The 19,508-nt window shown below is 42.5% G+C and overlaps 1 protein-coding gene across 1 annotated transcript; it reads right to left on the bottom strand.

The window, feature by feature from the left end:
- Nucleotides 1-373: 373 nt before the first annotated feature.
- On the bottom strand, nt 374-13,595 carry tnfaip3 (tumor necrosis factor, alpha-induced protein 3). Its single transcript, XM_079687511.1, has 9 exons — nt 13,309-13,595; nt 11,401-11,817; nt 7,229-7,419; nt 6,795-6,936; nt 6,252-6,422; nt 5,409-5,589; nt 4,022-5,025; nt 3,656-3,861; nt 374-3,161 (listed from the first exon to the last, which is right to left on the bottom strand). The coding sequence occupies exons 2-9, from the start codon at nt 11,705-11,707 to the stop codon at nt 2,850-2,852; spliced, it is 2,514 nt and encodes an 837-aa protein (XP_079543637.1). The 5' UTR covers nt 11,708-11,817; nt 13,309-13,595; the 3' UTR covers nt 374-2,849.
- Nucleotides 13,596-19,508: the final 5,913 nt, after the last annotated feature.

Genomic DNA, 19,508 nt, shown 5'->3' with positions numbered 1-19,508 from the left:
AATAACGCAGGCGGGGAAGAAAATGAGCTAACCTAGTTTAGCATTGGGAAATGGTGCAACTCTGCTACATCTAAACCAGATCTGTGATCAGTTATCTGATGACTTTTGCAGCACCCAACTCTGCTTCCTACACTGGATATGGATTTACTGCTGTTAGCGAGAAAGTACCTTTCAGAAGAAAACAGCTGGGATAATATAATACAACACACACACACACACACACACACACACACACACACACACACACACACACACACACACACACACACACACACACACACACACACACACACACACACACACACACACACACACACACACACACACACACACACACACACACACACACACACAAATAACCACAGAGACAGAGTTCCGATTTCTTAATAAAAATAATTCATTTCAGGACGACATAAATAATTATTGAATCACACAATACAGATATCTTGATATGAATAAATACTTAACAAATAAAACCAGGCTTTTTTTTCATACAATACCCTATTGTCGAAAGGTCACACAAAGAAACTTCCACACAGTTTGCATGTTTTGTTACACCTTCTGCTTTCAGGCTGATCGGGCTCATCCCACTGTTGGAATGTCCCTCAGCGAGTCGGAGTACCATTCCTAAATGCCTCAGACAAGTCATGTGCAACTTATATGATCTTCTCCCAGTCGAACTCAGCCAGAGCCCCAAACCTTGGTAGGGGTCCTGATGAGCCGACCACCAATTGGCCTTTCATTGATTAAGGTTTGTCTAGAGGTGATTAAAGCACACAGAGATCTACGTGCAGGCCGTCAACAGGTGGGCTGGCCCGACAGCTTTAGATACAGTTGAATGAAAAGGCAGACCGAGAGCCTGTTTGTCTAAGCTTTCTAACTACAGCCACAGATGGACATCTTCCTACAGCAGTGGAGTTTCAGCAGAAGTACAAGGGGAATAACTGTTCAAGTTAAAATCATGTTCGAGTTTGGTTCATACATTTTTATACGCTTGAGGTTATCTCTGTAGATAAACAGTTCTTGGTATTCTGATAAAAATAGATATTCATGAGAGTTTGGGGATTTTCAACATGAGATAGCTCGATCTAGTGTGGTCACATGAAGTTAAAGATGTCTATCTGCGGCATTAGTTAGTTTCGAGTTGTCCAGGCTGGCCGTTTTTAAGGAGGTAACAACAACTGTTTGGCGATTGATGGCACATGTAAAAAAAACAAAACAGGAATGTCAGTTTTGCGTATTCCAGACGCACACATTTGTGCGTTGAGTGCGTGTGTATGAGATGAGGCATCGGGTTGGAAGGTCCTACAATACGGACCAAGATACATATTCACAAAAGCATTTTATAAGTGGGAGCACTGATGCAGCCTCGCCGATCAGGCTCCTCTGGTCCATAACATTTGAAATCACTACTTAAAGGCAAAAATTATCGAGGATCAGCCCCAATACTGTGCTGTTGTAGCAGCAGAACAAAAACACATTCAGATAAAGATTAGCCGAAGCAGGCGATGGGATTGCTCTCTGAAGTTATGAAATTGTCGCCTTGGCACATCCAGTGAGGGTGGAGCAGAGGAATGCATTTCTTTATGGGTTTGTTTACCTACACACCACCTCAGGCTGGGGTGGAGTGCATACAATCTCACAGAGCTGTGTTTGCATGTATGTGATGGAAAGGTGGATAATCATCCTAACTTCGCCCATCATTGTCTTCTCAGTTAAAGTCGGCAATCCCCTTGTGACAGGACTGCTACTACATTGGTGTGCGCATGTGTAGGTGTGTGTGTCTATGCATTTCTAGGTGCTTCAGTGGTCAGTAAACAAGAAAACAACGTCCAAGGCAACAGATCTGTTTTGGAGGATAAGAGAGGAAATAAGAGGAAGGAGTAGAAAAAGAATGAGTCCTGTCTCTGCTGTGTTTCTCTGCCATCTGTCCGCTGACACCGCCAGCATGTTGGCTGCAATGGAGAGGCTTGTATTTCTGTACATGTAGCACCAAAACTAGCAGGGGCCTGCCCTGTCTGTCTCGCACTGTTTAGACACATGGTCTGTTCTCACTTTCCATACCAGGCAAGTCAAAACTTTACAATGCTAAGGTTAATTTGCCTTCAAATACACTGACGAATGGAAGAAAATTAATCATCGATAACTGTTTGATTGATTGCAGGAGCCTTGCTTGGCAAATCTTTGTCTTTTTTGGGAGGACATTCATGTTTTTTGGAAAACTAAGCTAAAAAAATGGTGCATTTAGTTTTAAGCGCTTTAATTGCGTGGGTTTGACCCACTTTGCATCAATTCTGCTTACTACAGATTTGTTGCGTTGATCCCAAACTAATTGCATTCCTCTTTCTACAGATCAAATGCTAGACAGACAGGCAGATACACAGACGGGTGAAGACAGACAAACAGACGGGGGGTATAAATCCTTGGCTGTGGTCTAGAAAGCAATGTCAGATGCTTCTCGTTATGTCAACATACAATCATTTTGTCCGGCACGCTTCACCACGTACCTCTAAATACATATTGTACACAAGAGTTAAGTCAGTTGCTCTGACATGTAGTCAAACCTCTCACCGTGTAAGTGCACAGCGCACGTTAGATGATAATAATTGCACAAAGAGGTATTCTGGAGGCCATGTCTACTGCGAACACACACACACACACTCAACCCCCCCCCACGTACACACACTCTTTCTTCACATTCTACATGGGGGGTTTGATTTTCAGGCCATAAGGTTACTAGTAGGTCACTAGCTAGTTAGTTAGTTGGTTAGTTAGTATCAGAGGTGCATTGACTGGCATGGGGCAGCGGCTCTAGCGATGTGTCACCATCGTTGTGGGTGTGAACGTGTTCAGTCCGGGTAAATCTGTTTGAAGTGGTAACACTCGTTGCAGTAGCCCTGTTTCTCTTGGTTGGCGTAGTGGTTGCAGCCCTGCGTCCGGCACCGCTGCTTGGACTTTTCTTTAGGCGCCTGCGCCCTCCTGCCCTGACCTCGGGTGTGGCACTCCGGGCAGAGGTCTGTGCAACCCGGGGACACATTACTGCAGCCACTGCGCCGGCACTGAGTCTGAGTCTGGGTTTGGGTTTGGGTTTGGGTTTGGGTTTGAGTCGGGTTCTGGGTCTGAGATTGCTGCGAACATCTGGGTTTGACGGCTTGGTTGCGCTGGAGAATGAGAAGGTGAACAAAGAGAAAGAGGAGAAATGTTCAATTAGCAACTGTGGACCAGCAAGATATTACAAGAGTTGGACCCATCTTTATCTTCTTCGTTTATATAGACACATGTTTTTTTCTAGCAGTTTGATATGTTGTAAATGTATAATTTTTTTTTTATTTACACACGACATCTATTGCACATCTGTCCGTCCTTCCTGGGAGAGGGGTTTTTTCTCCATCTACCGTGGGATTTATTTGGGAGTTTTAACTTGTCCGATGTGAGGGTCTAAGGATAGGGGGTTTCGTATTTGTATTTCATGTTCTGCATAAACAGTAAAGCCCTGTGACACAATTGTAAAATGTGCGATATTGGGCTATATAAAAAAACTTTGACTGATTGATTTAAAATTTACAAATAAAAAAGATAAGACATAATAGACAAACATCAAATGGACACAATTAAGAAGAGGAGAAGGAGAAAGAAAGGTTTGTCAGACACCCACCAGCACCAGAGGAGGGGAGTGTGGTGTGCGATGTGCAACTTGGTTGAGCCGTGTGCTTTGCTCTTTGACGTAGCAGTTGTCACAGTAGCCCTCCAGCATCGCCTTGCCCACTGCCCCACAGCTGGGCCCGCGGCACCGCGACGCGTTCTGGAAGCCCGCCTCCACACCGTGGCGGTTCTGCACCGGGGCGGGGGGAGGGGTCAGGTCTGGAACAGATAGTGGCCAACATAAGCAATGTCCCAAAGGATTTGTACAGATAATTCCTACAATGTAGTAATGGTTTAACATTAAGGCCTTGATACGAATAGTTTTTTGTCTGAAACTTTGTAACATGATACGTTTTCCAGGTTAGTTTGAAGGACTTACGGTGGTTGGTCTGATAGTCTACGTAGCAGATAGTGCAGAAGCCCAGCTTCTCTTGAGTTCCAAAGAACTGGCATCCAGATCTTTTACAAGGCCTGGCCAGGGGGGCTTGCCAGGCTGAGGCGTGCCCCCCTGGGGCGAGGGTGGGGCCCGGCCGCTCAGTGTCCCTGGCCTGGATCCAAGCTGAAGACGAGGCCTCAGTCCTGGGGTTGTTCTGCTGTGGCTCCCCCATCTCTGGAGGCTGCTGTCTCTGCATGCAGGGTGGACACAGGCCATTGAATATCCTGAACGCCTCCTGTCTGCACATGCTGCAGCGCTCTGTCTCTGTCTCTCGGCCCCCCCACTGGCTCCAGCCGGAGCTCGGGGTTGGGTGGGGGACTGTGGGCCCCCCGTTGGTGCCTGGGAGAACTGGAGCAGCCGTTCCAGCTCCAGGGGGTCCGTGATTCTGCCTGGAGTTGAAGCAGCGCTCGCAGAGTCCATCATGCTCCACGCTGAGGGTGAAGAGGCAGCCGGGGGTCTTGCACTTCATGGCGTGAGTTTCGCTGTACAGGCTGAGGCTAGGGGCGGTGGGGGGGGCCGAGAGGGGGCTGGAAACCACTACCACCCCTCTCCCAGACGTGGAGGATGGGGGGCTGCTGCTTCGGGCTCCTCTCGAGCTCACCTCGGCCTCTGAACACCCGATCACCAACACCCCAGCTTGCCCCCCCCGTCCCTTGGACTGCACCACCCCTTCGATCCTCATGCCTCCGCCCGTTGTGGCCTGTCGCTTCTCAAAGCACTCGTGGCAGTGAGGTTGCGTGTCCACGGAGACGTAGAAGGTGCATCGTGGCGTGGCACATCGGATCTCGATGAGGGAGAGCTGGGAGACGGAGAAGGGTGGGGGGCGCTGAGGCTGGGCGGCCCACGCCTGCTCCTTGTCCTCCCGCCAGCACTGGTACTCGTGGTTGACGAGCTGAAGGTAGTCCTCCATCAGGTTCATGTCCTCCGGGAGGTTTCCCTCATCCAGCCTTTCAACAGAAACATAGAGTGGGTTTTTAGATGCACTTTTGGGGATTTTGCTATATAGTTTTCTGACGCTGCTTTGATAACTGGACCATTTTACAATAAAAAAAAAAAAAATGTGTCCAAACCCTAACCTTTATTTAATATGCAATTTTTTGCACACTCCATGTTAATAATATCATACATCTATATGTTGCCCTTTATAGTGTATATTTCACAGACAGTTTACAGATATATATTTTCCACTTTCATTATGTATACATCTGACTTTAAAGTTGTGTTTTTATTTTCTGTTTTGAGACTGCATTTAACCTTTGAGGCCCTAACTGGGTGTTAGCCATCTTTCACTCTCTTTCTCTTTCACTTTGAGTTAAAGAGCTGTAAGTACCGTGCAGCGTTGATGATCCGTGTAACATTGACGTCTAAGCCGATGACGGGGATCTCTATCAGGTGCAGGTACTCTTTGAGGAGCCTCTCTTTCTGTTGCTGCTCTTTCTCCACCAGGAAGTGAACCGTCAGCTCCTCAAAGCCCCCTCGGCCCGGGTTGATTAGCGGTACCGCTCGGATTTCTGGGAAATTCACACCAGCAGGTTATTCACATAGAAATAAAACATATCATGCCTCTTTCTCGTGTCAGCTCTTAACATCTAATACATGTTTAAAGTAGCCCTCCCAACCCAGGTAACTAATACAAGTAGCACACTTTGAGGTTCTTGTACTTAGTATAAAATATCTACTTGATGCTACTAAATACATCTCATCGGCTACAATTTGCGATCTAATTATATTTTGCAGTTTTAGTACAAAGTCTACAGAAGAATAGGTATGATATATTTTATAATATATGAAGGTCCTGGCAGTATATACATTCATTCAAAAATACCCTAACCTTGCAGCTGCAACATTAAAGAAATTATCACATTAATGCATCACTAATTATAATCTATCCAGTTATAAGATTTAATTTTAAAAAGGGACACCCTGCATATTCATTACTTTTATTTAGTTATCTTTGTTTTGATGCAAATACTATTTAACTCGACCTAACTGAGACGTTGGATACTTTTACTAGGTCTATATTAAATTATATATATTTCCTTTTTTTGTATAATTGTATTTTTACTGAATGAATGGGGTTTAAATACTTTAACATGTTACAAAGTCATATTTATTAAACAAAATTAAATTAATACATACTTTAAATATGTATTAGTTTATCGGTGTTTTATACCTGGACCGCTGTCTTTGATGGTGATGAGGGGGGCAAAGTGCTGGGAGTCGTAGCCGAGCACTATTGGGTATTTGTAGCACTCTGCGGGGGGCCAGTGTAGCGGAAGGTAAATCCCCCCCACATTCAGAGGAGAGATGGAGGAACCAGATTTCATACTTCTAACCACCTGGTCTGTAAAAAGAAAACAGTGATTTTAGGGATAGTACTTATTTCAAAAGAGAATCAGCCAAAGAAAGTTAACTCTGATTTTTGTACGCATTTTATACATTCACATTGTTGCATGTTTCTCAGTGATTTTGATGAATTATGTCAGTAAACCTTGTCAATTATTAACAGTGCTTATTCTTAAAGGTTGTATTAAAATGCATGGCAATAGTAACAAAGACAATACAAAGCAAAATAGATGGGAGGGGATATAGTGAAATCAACTGTCATCAAAATGTGGAGGCATGGGGAAACTTTTACTACCCGTTTGAAAAAAAACATTTCCTGGCTGACAGGTTGCAATAAAGATACTTTAAGGTGATGTAACAAAGTGAGTACCTGCGATGACGATGATAGGTCTGCGGAGGATGTTGGAGAGGACAAAGATGTGAATGTCCTCCAGAGAGTCAAACTGGAGGCCATTGCTACTGGAAATCGGAGACGCCATCTTCACAATCTTCTCCCATTCGTCCTCCCAGTTCTGTGACAGCAAACACACAAAGAGACAGGATATTAAACTTGTGCACACAAACTCCTTCATGTGTAGGAAAATAAGGAGATGCATGCTCATATTCCTTATTCAACAACTTCACAAACAGATAACATATTATGCATGTTCTGTCTAGATATACAGTTTATATTGCAGGTGGCATGCAAAGAGGCAAAGACAGAGATAAGGAGTGCAAATGTTCTAGTCTCACAACCAAATTAGGTATAGCAATGATCTTAATGCAAAGTAGAGGAAACTACTTTTAGCCAGCTAATCTCCATACCATGGTGGTGTATCGGAGTCCGGTCTGGGTGAACTCCTGGGACTGGAGCAGCTCTGCCTGGAACCGTGCTCTAAAGACGCCAGTGTCTGTTTCTTTCAAAACACCATGGAGGGCTTTCCGAAGCACCAGGTCTGTGTCCTGAACGCCGAGCATGTACTGAGAGGTCGCGTGAAGCAAACAGTTCCCGTCTCCTGTTCGCACACACAGAGGAAAGCAGGAGAAACATACTTTATTAGAACTGAGGGCGGAGGATTTTGTACTCAAGCGTTTTGCAGGGCACTCGTACGTGCAAATGTGGCGTGTACAGAGTATTATCAACAGACAATTACAGTGAGCGCACACACACACACACACACACACACACGCACACACAGGCGTAACAAAAGTCTGGGGATTTCCAGGCCGTCGGGTCAGTTGTCGCACTATCTGATGCCTAGACTATTATATGAAGCTCACATGTCTTAAAGTATGCACACACTGCAGACAACGCTGAACAGAGACAAAGGGGCCATAATTGACCTGAAATGCATGTCTGAAAATCTCCAAATATTTGTCTTCTCGGTTCACCTAAAAGAAAACGGCTTGCTCTGTATTCTGCTAACCGTCAGGAAAGATTCAACATTTCTCAATCTCACTTTGTGTGTCTGTCTGTCTGTCTGTCTGTCTGTCTGTCTGTCTGTCTGTCTGTCTGTCTGTCTGTCTGTCTGTCTGTCTGTCTGTCTGTCTGTCTGTCTGTCTGTCTGTCTGTCTGTGAGCTACTAAAAACCCTGGAATTGTATTTAGTCTCCTATGGCAGCGCTGGGTCTTTTTCACATTGTGAAACAGGAGAGCCTGTGTTGTGTAGCTCTGAAAAACCCTGTTGCCACACTAAACACAGGAATTTCCCTGCGCTAACTTCTGCCTGGGTGTGTGTGTGTTCCCCTCCTATGATCCCGACTCATCAATGCTACTCAGCTGGTCCTGGACTTTCCACAGGGGAGTGGCTTGGACAGGGAGGAATGCTATCTTTTAAACTACTGCCATCTACACCTGATGAAGGCTGTGATTAATGAGCGCCTAGATAACATGTCTCTCACATGCACAAACGCATACAAATGAACCTTAACGTGTATTCTGTCTATCTTTATGATCTGCTCAGTAATGTTTACCTGGCAGTATTTCATGCACACCTGAAGCACACACACCATAACAAATCGGACTTATGAACAGGTTATCTCTCGATCCATCACAATGCAACGTTTTTACTAAACCTGTGTCACGAATACTGTGTTTACATTTCTCAAAATATTGTTATCTGTGGTGCGAGATGACTGTTGTGCAAAAGATAAAGTTGTTTCCATTGCGACCAAGGAACATCCCCCTGCACTGTATCTACTATACTGAGAAAAGAACACCCGCCTCTATTTCTCGATGTTGTTGCATTTCTGTGTTCTAGCATAACTCTTGAACAGAAAAATGAAATGCACAGCTCTCTGGTGAGGAAACAGCACCATCCTCAAAATAAAAAGTCACTTAGGTGTATGCACACTAAGGCCTTAACGTGCACAAAACACACAGACGTTTGACCCGTGAATTGAGCTGGAAGATGAAACACGGTCCCATCAGTCTAAATATAGACCCTTCCTCTGTGACAAGGTGGGTCACTTCCTGAAAACACACCATTGCAGGAACAGAGTTAATCCTCATCTGTTTGCCATACAGGTGACACTAACCACGGGTTAGCCATGCTGTGCCACTGTGTCAAACGTCATCAACTATCTCACTCTTTGTTTAGTGAGACTGATCCAACTAAACGGGTTCTGGCCAGGACTACTTTTGCTACATATTACATAAAGAAGAATGTGTACTTATAAGGCAGAGCACAGTGGAAGTGTGTGTGTCCTCTATTACGTTATGTAGTCAGTATATTGTAGCTGAACAAATCCTGTCTGTTGCAGACACATGACAGACATGGGATGCTGTTTGGGAAAAACCCTGACAGATGCTTCCTAGACATTTACGATGCAATGAATTTCAATTTCTTCACTGCGCGAAAGAGTTATAAAACAGGAAAACGGATATGACCATGTTCTTTTTTAGGGCCAGGAAATGTGCGTGTTATGAGGCTGTTTGGCTTTGATGACGGTCAGTTATATTCTCAATCCGTGGAATGAATTTGGAAGATTGAATCTAGTTTTAATCTTTTGTAAATGTGCGTAGATGATGTTTTGGGAAAAGATTGTTGGCTAACGGGGGAAATGTATCTCCTGGACGACATGATCTTATAACAGTGGTATGACGCTGAGAAGCTTGATTAATATGACCTGCTCTGACTGAGCTTTCTCTGCTCTCTGTCTCGCATCTGAGCTTCAGTGACTCAGCAGCAGTCAGTCGTGTGTGTGTGTGTGTGTGTGTGTGTGTGTGTGTGTGTGTGTGTGTGTGTGTGTGTGTGTGTGTGTGTGTGTGTGTGTGTGTGTGTGTGTGTGTGTGTGTGTGTGTGTGCACCCGTCCTCTGCTCAAAGTCACGTCTGGGTCCTTCAGAGTTAGACGCTCTGACTCTTATTCGGTCTCATCTTTATGACATCATCTCACAAGCCAGGAATTTCCGTCCAGGTTACCGGCAGCAGAAGTAAAATGTCAGGGGTCTTTCTGAAGAGGAACCATGTGTTGCTTTACAGTAACTCTTTTAGTCATAAATAACTTCATAATCAACAGGGACCCTCACAAAAAACAAGCATGAAACCAGAGAGTCCAGAAGGTTCCTCATCCATCCAGTAACTGTAGGAATATCTGAGCTAAGATAAAAGATGAATTTCTCAATGCTAGGTGATATTTGCACCCCATTTCCTCTGGAAACACTAAAGACCAACCTGTAACCCAGCTGGATTTCCACTTCCTCCTTCTGTTGTGAATGCAATAGCTGTTGTTTCCCTTCAGAGAATAAAAATAGAATCTAATGTAAACACCAGATGTGTTAAAGGTAAATACATTTAGATATAGAAATGGTGACATGAATTTGATTTAACAAGGCCAGGTAAGCTGTGACACGACTGACAGTCAGAAAGACAGCAACACCAACCTAGATCAGTCAGGCAGAAGGACAACTTGATCAAAGTATTCAAAATGTTTTAAAAGCCCACTGGCATGTATACACCTTACAAACACAACTACACAGAAAAAGAGTGGACATACTCGTAAGGTTATACATGAAGAACTGTGGAAATAGTGGGGTCTGAAACATCATCGACAGTAAATAACAGTCCTGCGAGTGACGACAGAGAATTTCCCAGCACAGACTTCAGAAGTACTCAGGCCGGGTCTGAGTGTTTACAGGCCCTGGGATGTTCCCGTGTTACGACATCCACGTAATAGAAAACATGACTTAGCGATGGGCTGAATTCAGAAAGCACAGTAAAAACCAAGGGGGCTGCTAAATGAGTGTGTGTGAAACCTGTGTACCTCCATTGTTGTCATTTACAGTAACCCTGCTTGTGAGTAATGACGTCCCAGAATTTACAAGTCAAATACGCCTCTGTTATAGAAAATGAAACAAAAGCAAAACACATCCTCCGACCTCAGCAATGATTTTTAAAGTCAGAACTAAACATGGAGAAGCAGCGTTCAGTTATTATGCTCCAAATATCTGGAGCAAACTACCAGAAATATGCAGGTCCGCTGCAACTCTTATTGTTTTGAAATCCAGGCTGAAGACTCTTCTTTTTGCGTTGCTTTTAATTGAACTATTCATATCTCACACTGCACTGTAACCATGTCTTTTATACCTGTGTTATTCTATATTGGCTTGTTTTATGTTTATGTTATTCTCTTTGCTTTTTAATGACTGTTTTTAAATGTGTTTCCGCTGCACTATTTCTTAATGTTGTTCATTTTTGTGAAGCACTTTGAATTGCCTTGTTTTAAAAAGGTGCTATATAAATAAACTTGCCTTGTCTTGAGACAAAAAGGGACAAAAGTTTGGCATCAGCACTGTGACTATTTATCTAATTGTTCCTGTTGATGTACTTTGTATTGAATGTCGCAAGAACATCACGCTCCCACAGTCTGCTCTCATAAAAATTCCAGAAATTCACAACAACTAATCCACAAAGTTTAACTACCAACTTGTGATTAAAAAAAACCTCATAAAAAAGCTCCCATTATAGAAACCTGGTTTACTGGACGCTGTTTCTTACCGTTGGTACGTAAAGGCACCATCTTTTTCACCTCCCGACACCAGTTGAGCTTCTTCTCCTGCTCCAGAGAGACCTGCATGGCCCGGTCCAAGATGGCGGCCTGCACCACCTCCATGAAGGCCTGCGGGAAGTGGTTCATGGCGATCATCTCCAGCGTGTAACGGTGCATGCCCAGCAGGTGGTGCATCAGGCCGTTTTTGCCATCCGGCTTCACCACGTCGTTGGGCACTTGCTGACGGATCTTCACCGCCTTCAGCAAGTTGGAGACAAACAGGAATTTGGGGAGGTAGTTCTGACCCTGCGACATGGCGGATGAGTGGCCAAGTGGATGGATGGAAGGGAGGAAGAGGAACGAGGAGGAGGAAAGGAGAGGAGGAGGAGGAGGCACCAACCACCGCTGACCGAACAACGTGGAAACTGGAATGAGAGAAGAGAAGAGGAGAGGATGGTGATTTACACAGTAGAAAATGTAGCACCATGTAGGACTGGTGGGATTTTTCTAGAGGAGATTCCCCTTCCTTATTAATTGCAACTTAAGGCACAACCTAATTTGCAGTTTGTTCGGGAAACCACCACAGGATCGTCTTACTGTTGAATTCTAGTGGGCCAAATGGAATAAAGAGCACTTTGTAATCTTGTTTGTTCTTTTAATTGTCCTTGTTCTCCCTTTTTGAGTATTTCCCAGACAGTGCGGCCCAGAGTCCCACTGAGTTCAAAGCCTTCAAACAATAAACTGGTGTTTTCCAGACTTTAACAGAAGGCCACCCAGGGCGTCACAGGCTGTGAAGAAGGTCACACTGACTGACTGCCCCGAGGCCTCCTCCCTCGCAACACCTTTCTCTAGAGGACACAACTGCCAGCCTGCATCAAGACATTGTTAGAAAATGTTTAATATATGAATGTGCCATTTATGATGCCAAAGTTTCCAATCAATCAAACAAAGTATTTAACACTTTTAATACCTCACTGTTTAAGGCAAGAAACTGCTTCGTTTGTGAATAGAGTCAGTCTGAAGGATACATAAAGTCAAGTATCCAAAAACGTGATGCTTAGTTTCAGAACTTCATGCTGTATTTTGGTTTGTTCATAAATTGTATTAAAGTACAACCTGACAGTAGAAGTATTGTAAAGGAGTTTCTTATGTCTCTGTTGAGGTTTTAGAGTCATATTTCACCCAAAATGAACAGCATCTCAGCACATTCTCAGTTCACAGGAAGTAGAAAGTGATGGTCAGCAAATAGGCCTCTGAGTTGTGTTGCTGACTTTTTAACTTCCTCATATATGAACATTTTAGAAGAAAAGTAGTTGCTGTTTAAGTTAAACACCTGAGGGCTTCTCTAGTGCCTCAGTGTCTTAACTACCCAAAACAACAGCAGCAGCAGCAGCAGGTGCAACAACAGCCTAGGCCATGCTAAAGTAAAAGGCTAGTCAGTCACATGAAGGGACCAGACAACACACAGGTTGTCAGTGAGCGTTTTGCATGAGCCTTAATCCCTGTGTGGTGTGTTGGCACCGCTGGAAAGCTCAAACAGAGGTGGACGCTGCGGGTTAAGAAAGCCTGGCTACACAATAACACAATAACAGGAGACTTTGCGGACGTTAAAGGCTTACGTAATTCCAATGACAACTACCTCTGAAACAATGTAACCCTGAAACGAGTCTCACCGGGCGGGTATTAACACAGTGGGGAACCAACAACGCTACATGTTGGCTGTTTAAAATGCTCTGGAGGGTGACGTCTTTGTAAACAATGGCTGTCAAAGCACTGTCGTGAGCAGGCTTTTTCCTCCATGTCCCCCAGAAACACGACCATACATAACTCAAGGCCCCAACGTGATGTAGCCACTAAGTCGTAACCCTCGTTGGTAGTAAATGTGGTTGCACAAGCAGGGAGGACGGGTGTCTTACCTGGCTAATATGTCGGGGGTAATAACAAAGCCCTCCCGGATGCTAGTCCTCTCTCTGAGCCACTTCACTCAGCCTCACCGCAGCGGTCCTCGGCGCCATTCAACCTTCTCTTCTAGTCGGTATCTTGGCTATTAAGGAGCAGCTCATGAAGCCTTTCAAAAGAGTACACACGTCCGCTAATGATAGCTTTTTTTTTTAAAGGAAAAAGCCCAACTCAAGGGGATTTCCACACGGGGACTTTCCGTCCACCCATTCTCTCTCTCTCTCTCTCTCTCTCTCTCTCTCTCTCTCTCTCTCTCTCTCTCTCTCTCTCTCTCTCTCTCTCTCTCTCTCTCTCTCTCTCTCACACACACACACACTCGCACACATTCACTGAAGTTACACCTCGCTGCCGCTTGAGGGGGCTCTGTCTGACTCAATACTGAAAAGCATTCCCCTCCCACTGTGCACAAAGGAGGGTCAGTGAGGAGGAGACAGACGTTGGCCTGCAAGGAGACCAGCCTCAGCAAATGAGTCAGGAAAACGAAAGATAACATCATTGGGTGATCAGAGGGCTTAGTATAGCTGATTGAATGCCTGCAGGGGTGTATCTATGTGTCTTTTTATGAGTAGACTGCAGGCATTGCAATGATGATGTAGTACTGTTTTCAATGTTTGGAAATGATGTTAAAAATAGATCTTGATGTCTTGCTATAGGACACTTCAGAAGCAGATGTGGGCTTTTTTGCATGAATGGGCGTTAGATCAACTTTTCTGTTCCTCTTCCTTTTAATAGTTAAGTAGGTAATCATTGAATTATGTTTTTGTTTTGTCATGCACATTGAAGTACTCATTTGACATAAATAACACACCAGGCATTTTCAGTGGGAAAACAATAACCAGACAGGCAAAGTGAACTTTTCTTTAATTTTTACATTAGATACAACTGTGTCTCATGAGTCAAGCTTCAAACAACCATCCATGCCAAATAATGTCTCAGAAGTTGAAAGGGCATTCTATTGAAAAAGAGTAGCCCTTAAAACATATCATTGGCAATAAGAAATTAAATGGAGGTTGTTTTCAATCTTGCTTAAATCGATTTTTAAAGAACACACGTAATGCACATGTTTCAAAGCTAGGGGCAGCATATGAACTTAAATATGCACAAGTCTTCATTTATATTTGTACAAATCTAGTTTTGTACCAAACATCAACAGATAATCTCAATACTTAGAATATCAAAAGAGCATCTGTATTCCAACATCCAGTCTGACAGTGGCTGTCTCAAATCAAGAAGCTCTGTCTGGTGGTTAGCAGGTATTATTATCAACCATCGGTGTGTTTCAAAGTTCACCAACTGTTTCACTGCGGTTTACCAAAGGCTGCAACAGAAAAGCTCGCTCATTTGGCATGCTGGTGCTGCACATGTTAGCATGATAAATGAGACAGAGAGAGGCATGATGCATTTAGATGGTATAGAGAGATAGGCTATTTGCATTTATGTGCTTGGATTTGCAAGAATGAGGGTGTGTGTTATATTCTTGTAGTCCATGTTCGTCCTAGACTGAAAAAAATATATTCAGCAAGAGTCAACATTTCCAATTTGAGAATCTGAAACCAGTGGGGTTTTAAATATATATATATATTGCTTCATGAGTGACTTGAAATTATCATACATTTAATCTTGATTTAAGAATAGATTATTGATTTATTCACCTTATTGTTCCAGTGTTCAAAATGTAACTGTCGGATAGACCACAGTAATTTTGTAGCATCACAGCATTATTTAAAAAAAAAAAGTATAATCTAATCAGTAGATTTATCAGAAATTGAGTTTCCAGATTAATCACTGTAACTACAACATCCCTCCCTCCCCCTTTTAACTTGGGGAATTCACTTGGAACATTCTTGAATTGAACAGATTGCATTTTCACTGTGGAGAAAAATCCAGATTTATGGTGCTTAATAACATTTAGTCTGATTTACCTTTTGTTTCCCACCTACTACTGCCTGCAGTGATTCACTCCTGCTTTCTATTTTCCTTCCTCTTACCTGTGGAATCCACAAAACCGTCCAGGGAACAGAAACTAAAAATCACCTGACAGCACTGACTCACCTGTGGACATTGAGCCCATACTGTATGTACAAACTCAACAATTACAATGCCCTGATTACACAAATGATCATGACTCAGAATTATACACAAATGATCATGACTCAGAATTAAAAAAAACAAACATATTTAGACACTTAATAATTATCTGACTCTGCCCTGAGATTATTTTTAATAATGGAAATGATTGAACTCTCAAAACTTCCTCGCTGGGTCACATGTTTGCTGAGTCACAGGTTGGAATAATCAATACATGCTGCATGTGGAAGCTATAAAACAAAAACTGCACAATTATCAGCAGATGGAAAACCCCAGAGTAGACGATTGGCCCACTTCTTTGTTCCAAATCACCAGGTACTTTAATATGAGCAATCCTCGCTGTTTAAATATCGTACGACCTTACTGTACACTGGATGGTCTTTCTGAGTTTCAAATCATCTCTTAAGAATATATATTATTATCAATTATATATTTTCCCTCAACAAATTAAGTATTTGCTTTCTTGGAAACTATCTTAGATTTGTGAACACATGTTTTGCTTTCACACGTTATAGGACAAGCCACTAAGATTGGTTTGTTACATCAGATATGAAGTCATAGCACAGATGCTGATTATTATTGTTTGAATCATCCAGATTAGTGGGCAGTGGTGTGCTTTACTTCTGTACAATTTAAGCCTCAATTACTTTTTTTCAACTCCACGTCTGAAATATTACTTTATACTTCACTAGTTTTATTTTATAATAGTTCCTTTACAAGTTAATATTTCAAACAGAAAACACATGTTGACCTTAAATACCTTTAAAATGTTTCACTGTTAAAAAATCAAATATCAGAAATATGTCATCAAGCGTAAATTAGCTCCATAATTGATAAAAATATATATTGGTATGACACATAAGGTACACATTGTACATAATTCATAATTTTTTTTTTTATTTAATAACATCTACAATGAAGGAGCTTCGCCTTTTTTGACTGGCTAATAAAACCCTTCATAAGAGGGAACACACACAGATTCCACTCCTCAGTTATGTTGATGCTTTTTGACTCATTCCTTCTTAGGTAAAGGAGGCAGAGGTTACCAGCAAGATGTTCAGAAACTCGCTAAGAGAGGAGTGTGAGTCACTGAGACTTTGACTGATCTTAACCTTCGCAACGCCTAAAAAAAGACATCTGACATAAACTTTTGTTCCTGAGTGTTACTGGATATCTTAAAAATCATTTGAAAATGTGGTGCAATCAGGTGACTCAAATGTCTCGTATCTCGTATCTTGGTTTGAATGCAGCGTTGGAGCATTTTGAAACATCTGTTTCTATCCTCCCGAATCTCTTCTATTTCTGTCCACTGTGAATACAATCAAGCCCAAAATAACAAATAATATATCTAACCTATTGGTAAATTCGTCTGGTCTACAGTAAACTAAAAATATTACAAATTAATTAAATGTATTATGTCAACAGAGTTCACATAACTGCATTAGGTTAGTTGAAAGCAATCACATTAAGTTTAAATAGAAAAATCATTAGGGATTAACTTAATATTATTGCTTTCAACCGACTAACTCAACTACTATACAATTATGTTAAATTAGCTGACATGATACATTTAATTAAATTCTACATTTCATTTTTTTCAGTGCATGTATTTAATTTAATAAAAAGTATCCTATGTTGTCATAAACACAGCTCAATGCTCTTTATCATTGTAAAAATGTTACAGTATACAACTGGAATTGGGGCTTCGTGATAATCGCAAACATGTCAGCCAACAAAATTTCAAGTAATCCAGGTACTTTACATTAACCTATGCTTTATAATGCGTACCTGTATATGTCCTCCAGAGTCATACGTCTCTTGTGTTTTGACAGTGTGGGCCGTCCCTCAGAGTGACTTCTGAACCCAGATCGTTCCCTTTAGGGCTCCAGAAGCTTCGGGGCCCCGTCCTGGTATGAGGTGGCAGGACAGCGGGGAGAACCCTGAGGAGAACATCTCATCTTCTTATGGCTCTTCGGCTCACTGGAAAGCACCTCGGAGGCGGATCGAAACCCACCCCCACTGAAGATCACTTGAGAAGTGTTGGGGTTAAGGCTGACATTGACTCCACACTGTTTCATTGTCTTATATCTATTTTTAAGGGCCACTTTTTGACAGGCACCTCTAAGAATTCAAGTTAACATGGAAAAGAAAGCCATGTGAGTTGAACAGGTGGGAGATGCAAAACCAAAGAAGCTTATTTACTGATCAATCCTGACCTCTAGTGGTGTTGATACAGAAACACAGACAGAGGGAGAGCAAGCAGTGATGTACACACCTGGATTAACTGATTTAGTTTTCTCATATGTTTACAATAAGAGTGCATCAATTACATTTTAAATTAAAAGCAACAACTATACACTAATAATTCCCCTCCACATAAAAATATGTTTTTGATTTTTTGTCAAATCTGGATAACTTTGGATAGAATTATGAATGTCTCCTGAAGAGGAAAGATTTCTCAGTGCTTACCTTCAGTAGTGTAAATACCTAATGATCTTGGGGCATCACGATTAGTTTAGAAGCAAATCATGGGTTAATATGAATTTTAAAGCAGTTGGAACTTAAAGGTAGGTAATCCACTTCAGAAACACTTTTTGTTATATTCCATGGACTGCTCTTAACATCCAGATAGCAATGAACATATTATGCTTTGACAATAAACACATACAAAAATGTCATCTGTGGAAGCCGTGGTGCTGTAAAAAGCACGACCAATCATTTTAGCCGGCCCGGCTAAAATAACTGGATGGCCTACCTGCCTGTCAGCCTTCCATGTGTGCACAAATTTATCTCGTGCCCTCATTGGTCATGTGCGCGTTCGTGTGTGTTGGAGGACAAAATGCTGCAGCTCGTGTACTAACCAGAGTTAGGAAAAAGGACCACATTACTCCTGTTCTGGCTGCCTTACACTGGCTCCCTATAGAACACAGGATAGAATTTAAAATTCTTCTTCTCGCCTACAAAGCCCTTAATGGGCAGGCGCCATCTTACCTTAAAGAACTCATTATACCCTATTGTCCTACTAGGCCATTGCGTTCCAAGAATGCAGGGTTGTTGGTTGTTCCTAGGGTCTCTAAAAGTACAATGGGAGCCAGAGCCTTTTCTTATCAAGCTCCACTTTTGTGGAATCAGCTTCCAGTTTGTGTTCGGACGGCAGACACCCTATCCGTTTTTAAGAGTGCGCTTAAGACCTTCCTTTTTGATAAAGCTTATAGTTAGGGCTGATTAGATTCAGCCCCTAGTTTTGCTGATATAGGCTTAGTTTGTCGGGGGACATCTTACTTCTTCCTTCTCTCTATCTATACCTGTGTACTCTCATGTTCCGATTAACCCAGCTTCCCCAAATTTCTTTCTTTTTGGTGTCTATATACGCCGGGATCCGGAGTCATGGATGATCCTGCGGTCCTGTGTCATGTATCGCGAGTCCTGGATCTTGAGTCGTGGCTGTGGTCCTGGATCATAAGTCCTGGATGGATATCCTCCTGGATTCATCTTCTTATTATACACACATGCATTTCCAAACATTTGGACTACCTATGTTGCAAATGTATTATCTTTTCAATTTATACACGGCATCTATTGCACGTCTGTCCGTCCTGGGAGAGGGATCCCTCCTCTGTTGCTCTCCCTGAGGTTTCTCCCATTTTTTTCCCTTTAAACTGTGGGGTTTTCTCTGGAAGTTTTTCCTTGTACGATGTGAGGGTCTAAGGACAGAGGGTGTCGTATTGTCATACTGATATTCTGTACAAACTGTGAAGTCAACTGAGACAAATGTAACATTTGTGATATTGGGCTATATAAATAAACATTGATTGATTGATTGATTGATTGAGGAGGGGCTCTGTAAGGAAGTCTGAAGGAAGAGGCAGAATTTTTTGGTTGTGTACTTTCAAATTCTAGCGTACTCGAGCTGGTTTCTCCATTCTTACCTACCCTACCTTTAAAGCCTCCAGCGCACTAGAAACACTAAAAATTGACATTTTAGTGTAAAGTAAAAGGCATCTCTAATGTCTGGGAGTCACACTTTTGAAATGAAAAACATTTTCATAATCAAATGTAGGCTACTAGA

Source organism: Notothenia rossii (genome assembly GCF_949606895.1).
Source record: "Notothenia rossii genome assembly, chromosome: 6".
Taxonomy (NCBI): domain Eukaryota; kingdom Metazoa; phylum Chordata; class Actinopteri; order Perciformes; family Nototheniidae; genus Notothenia; species Notothenia rossii.
Note: the sequence above shows the minus strand (reverse complement) of the source record. Positions and strands in the feature narration are given on the sequence as shown.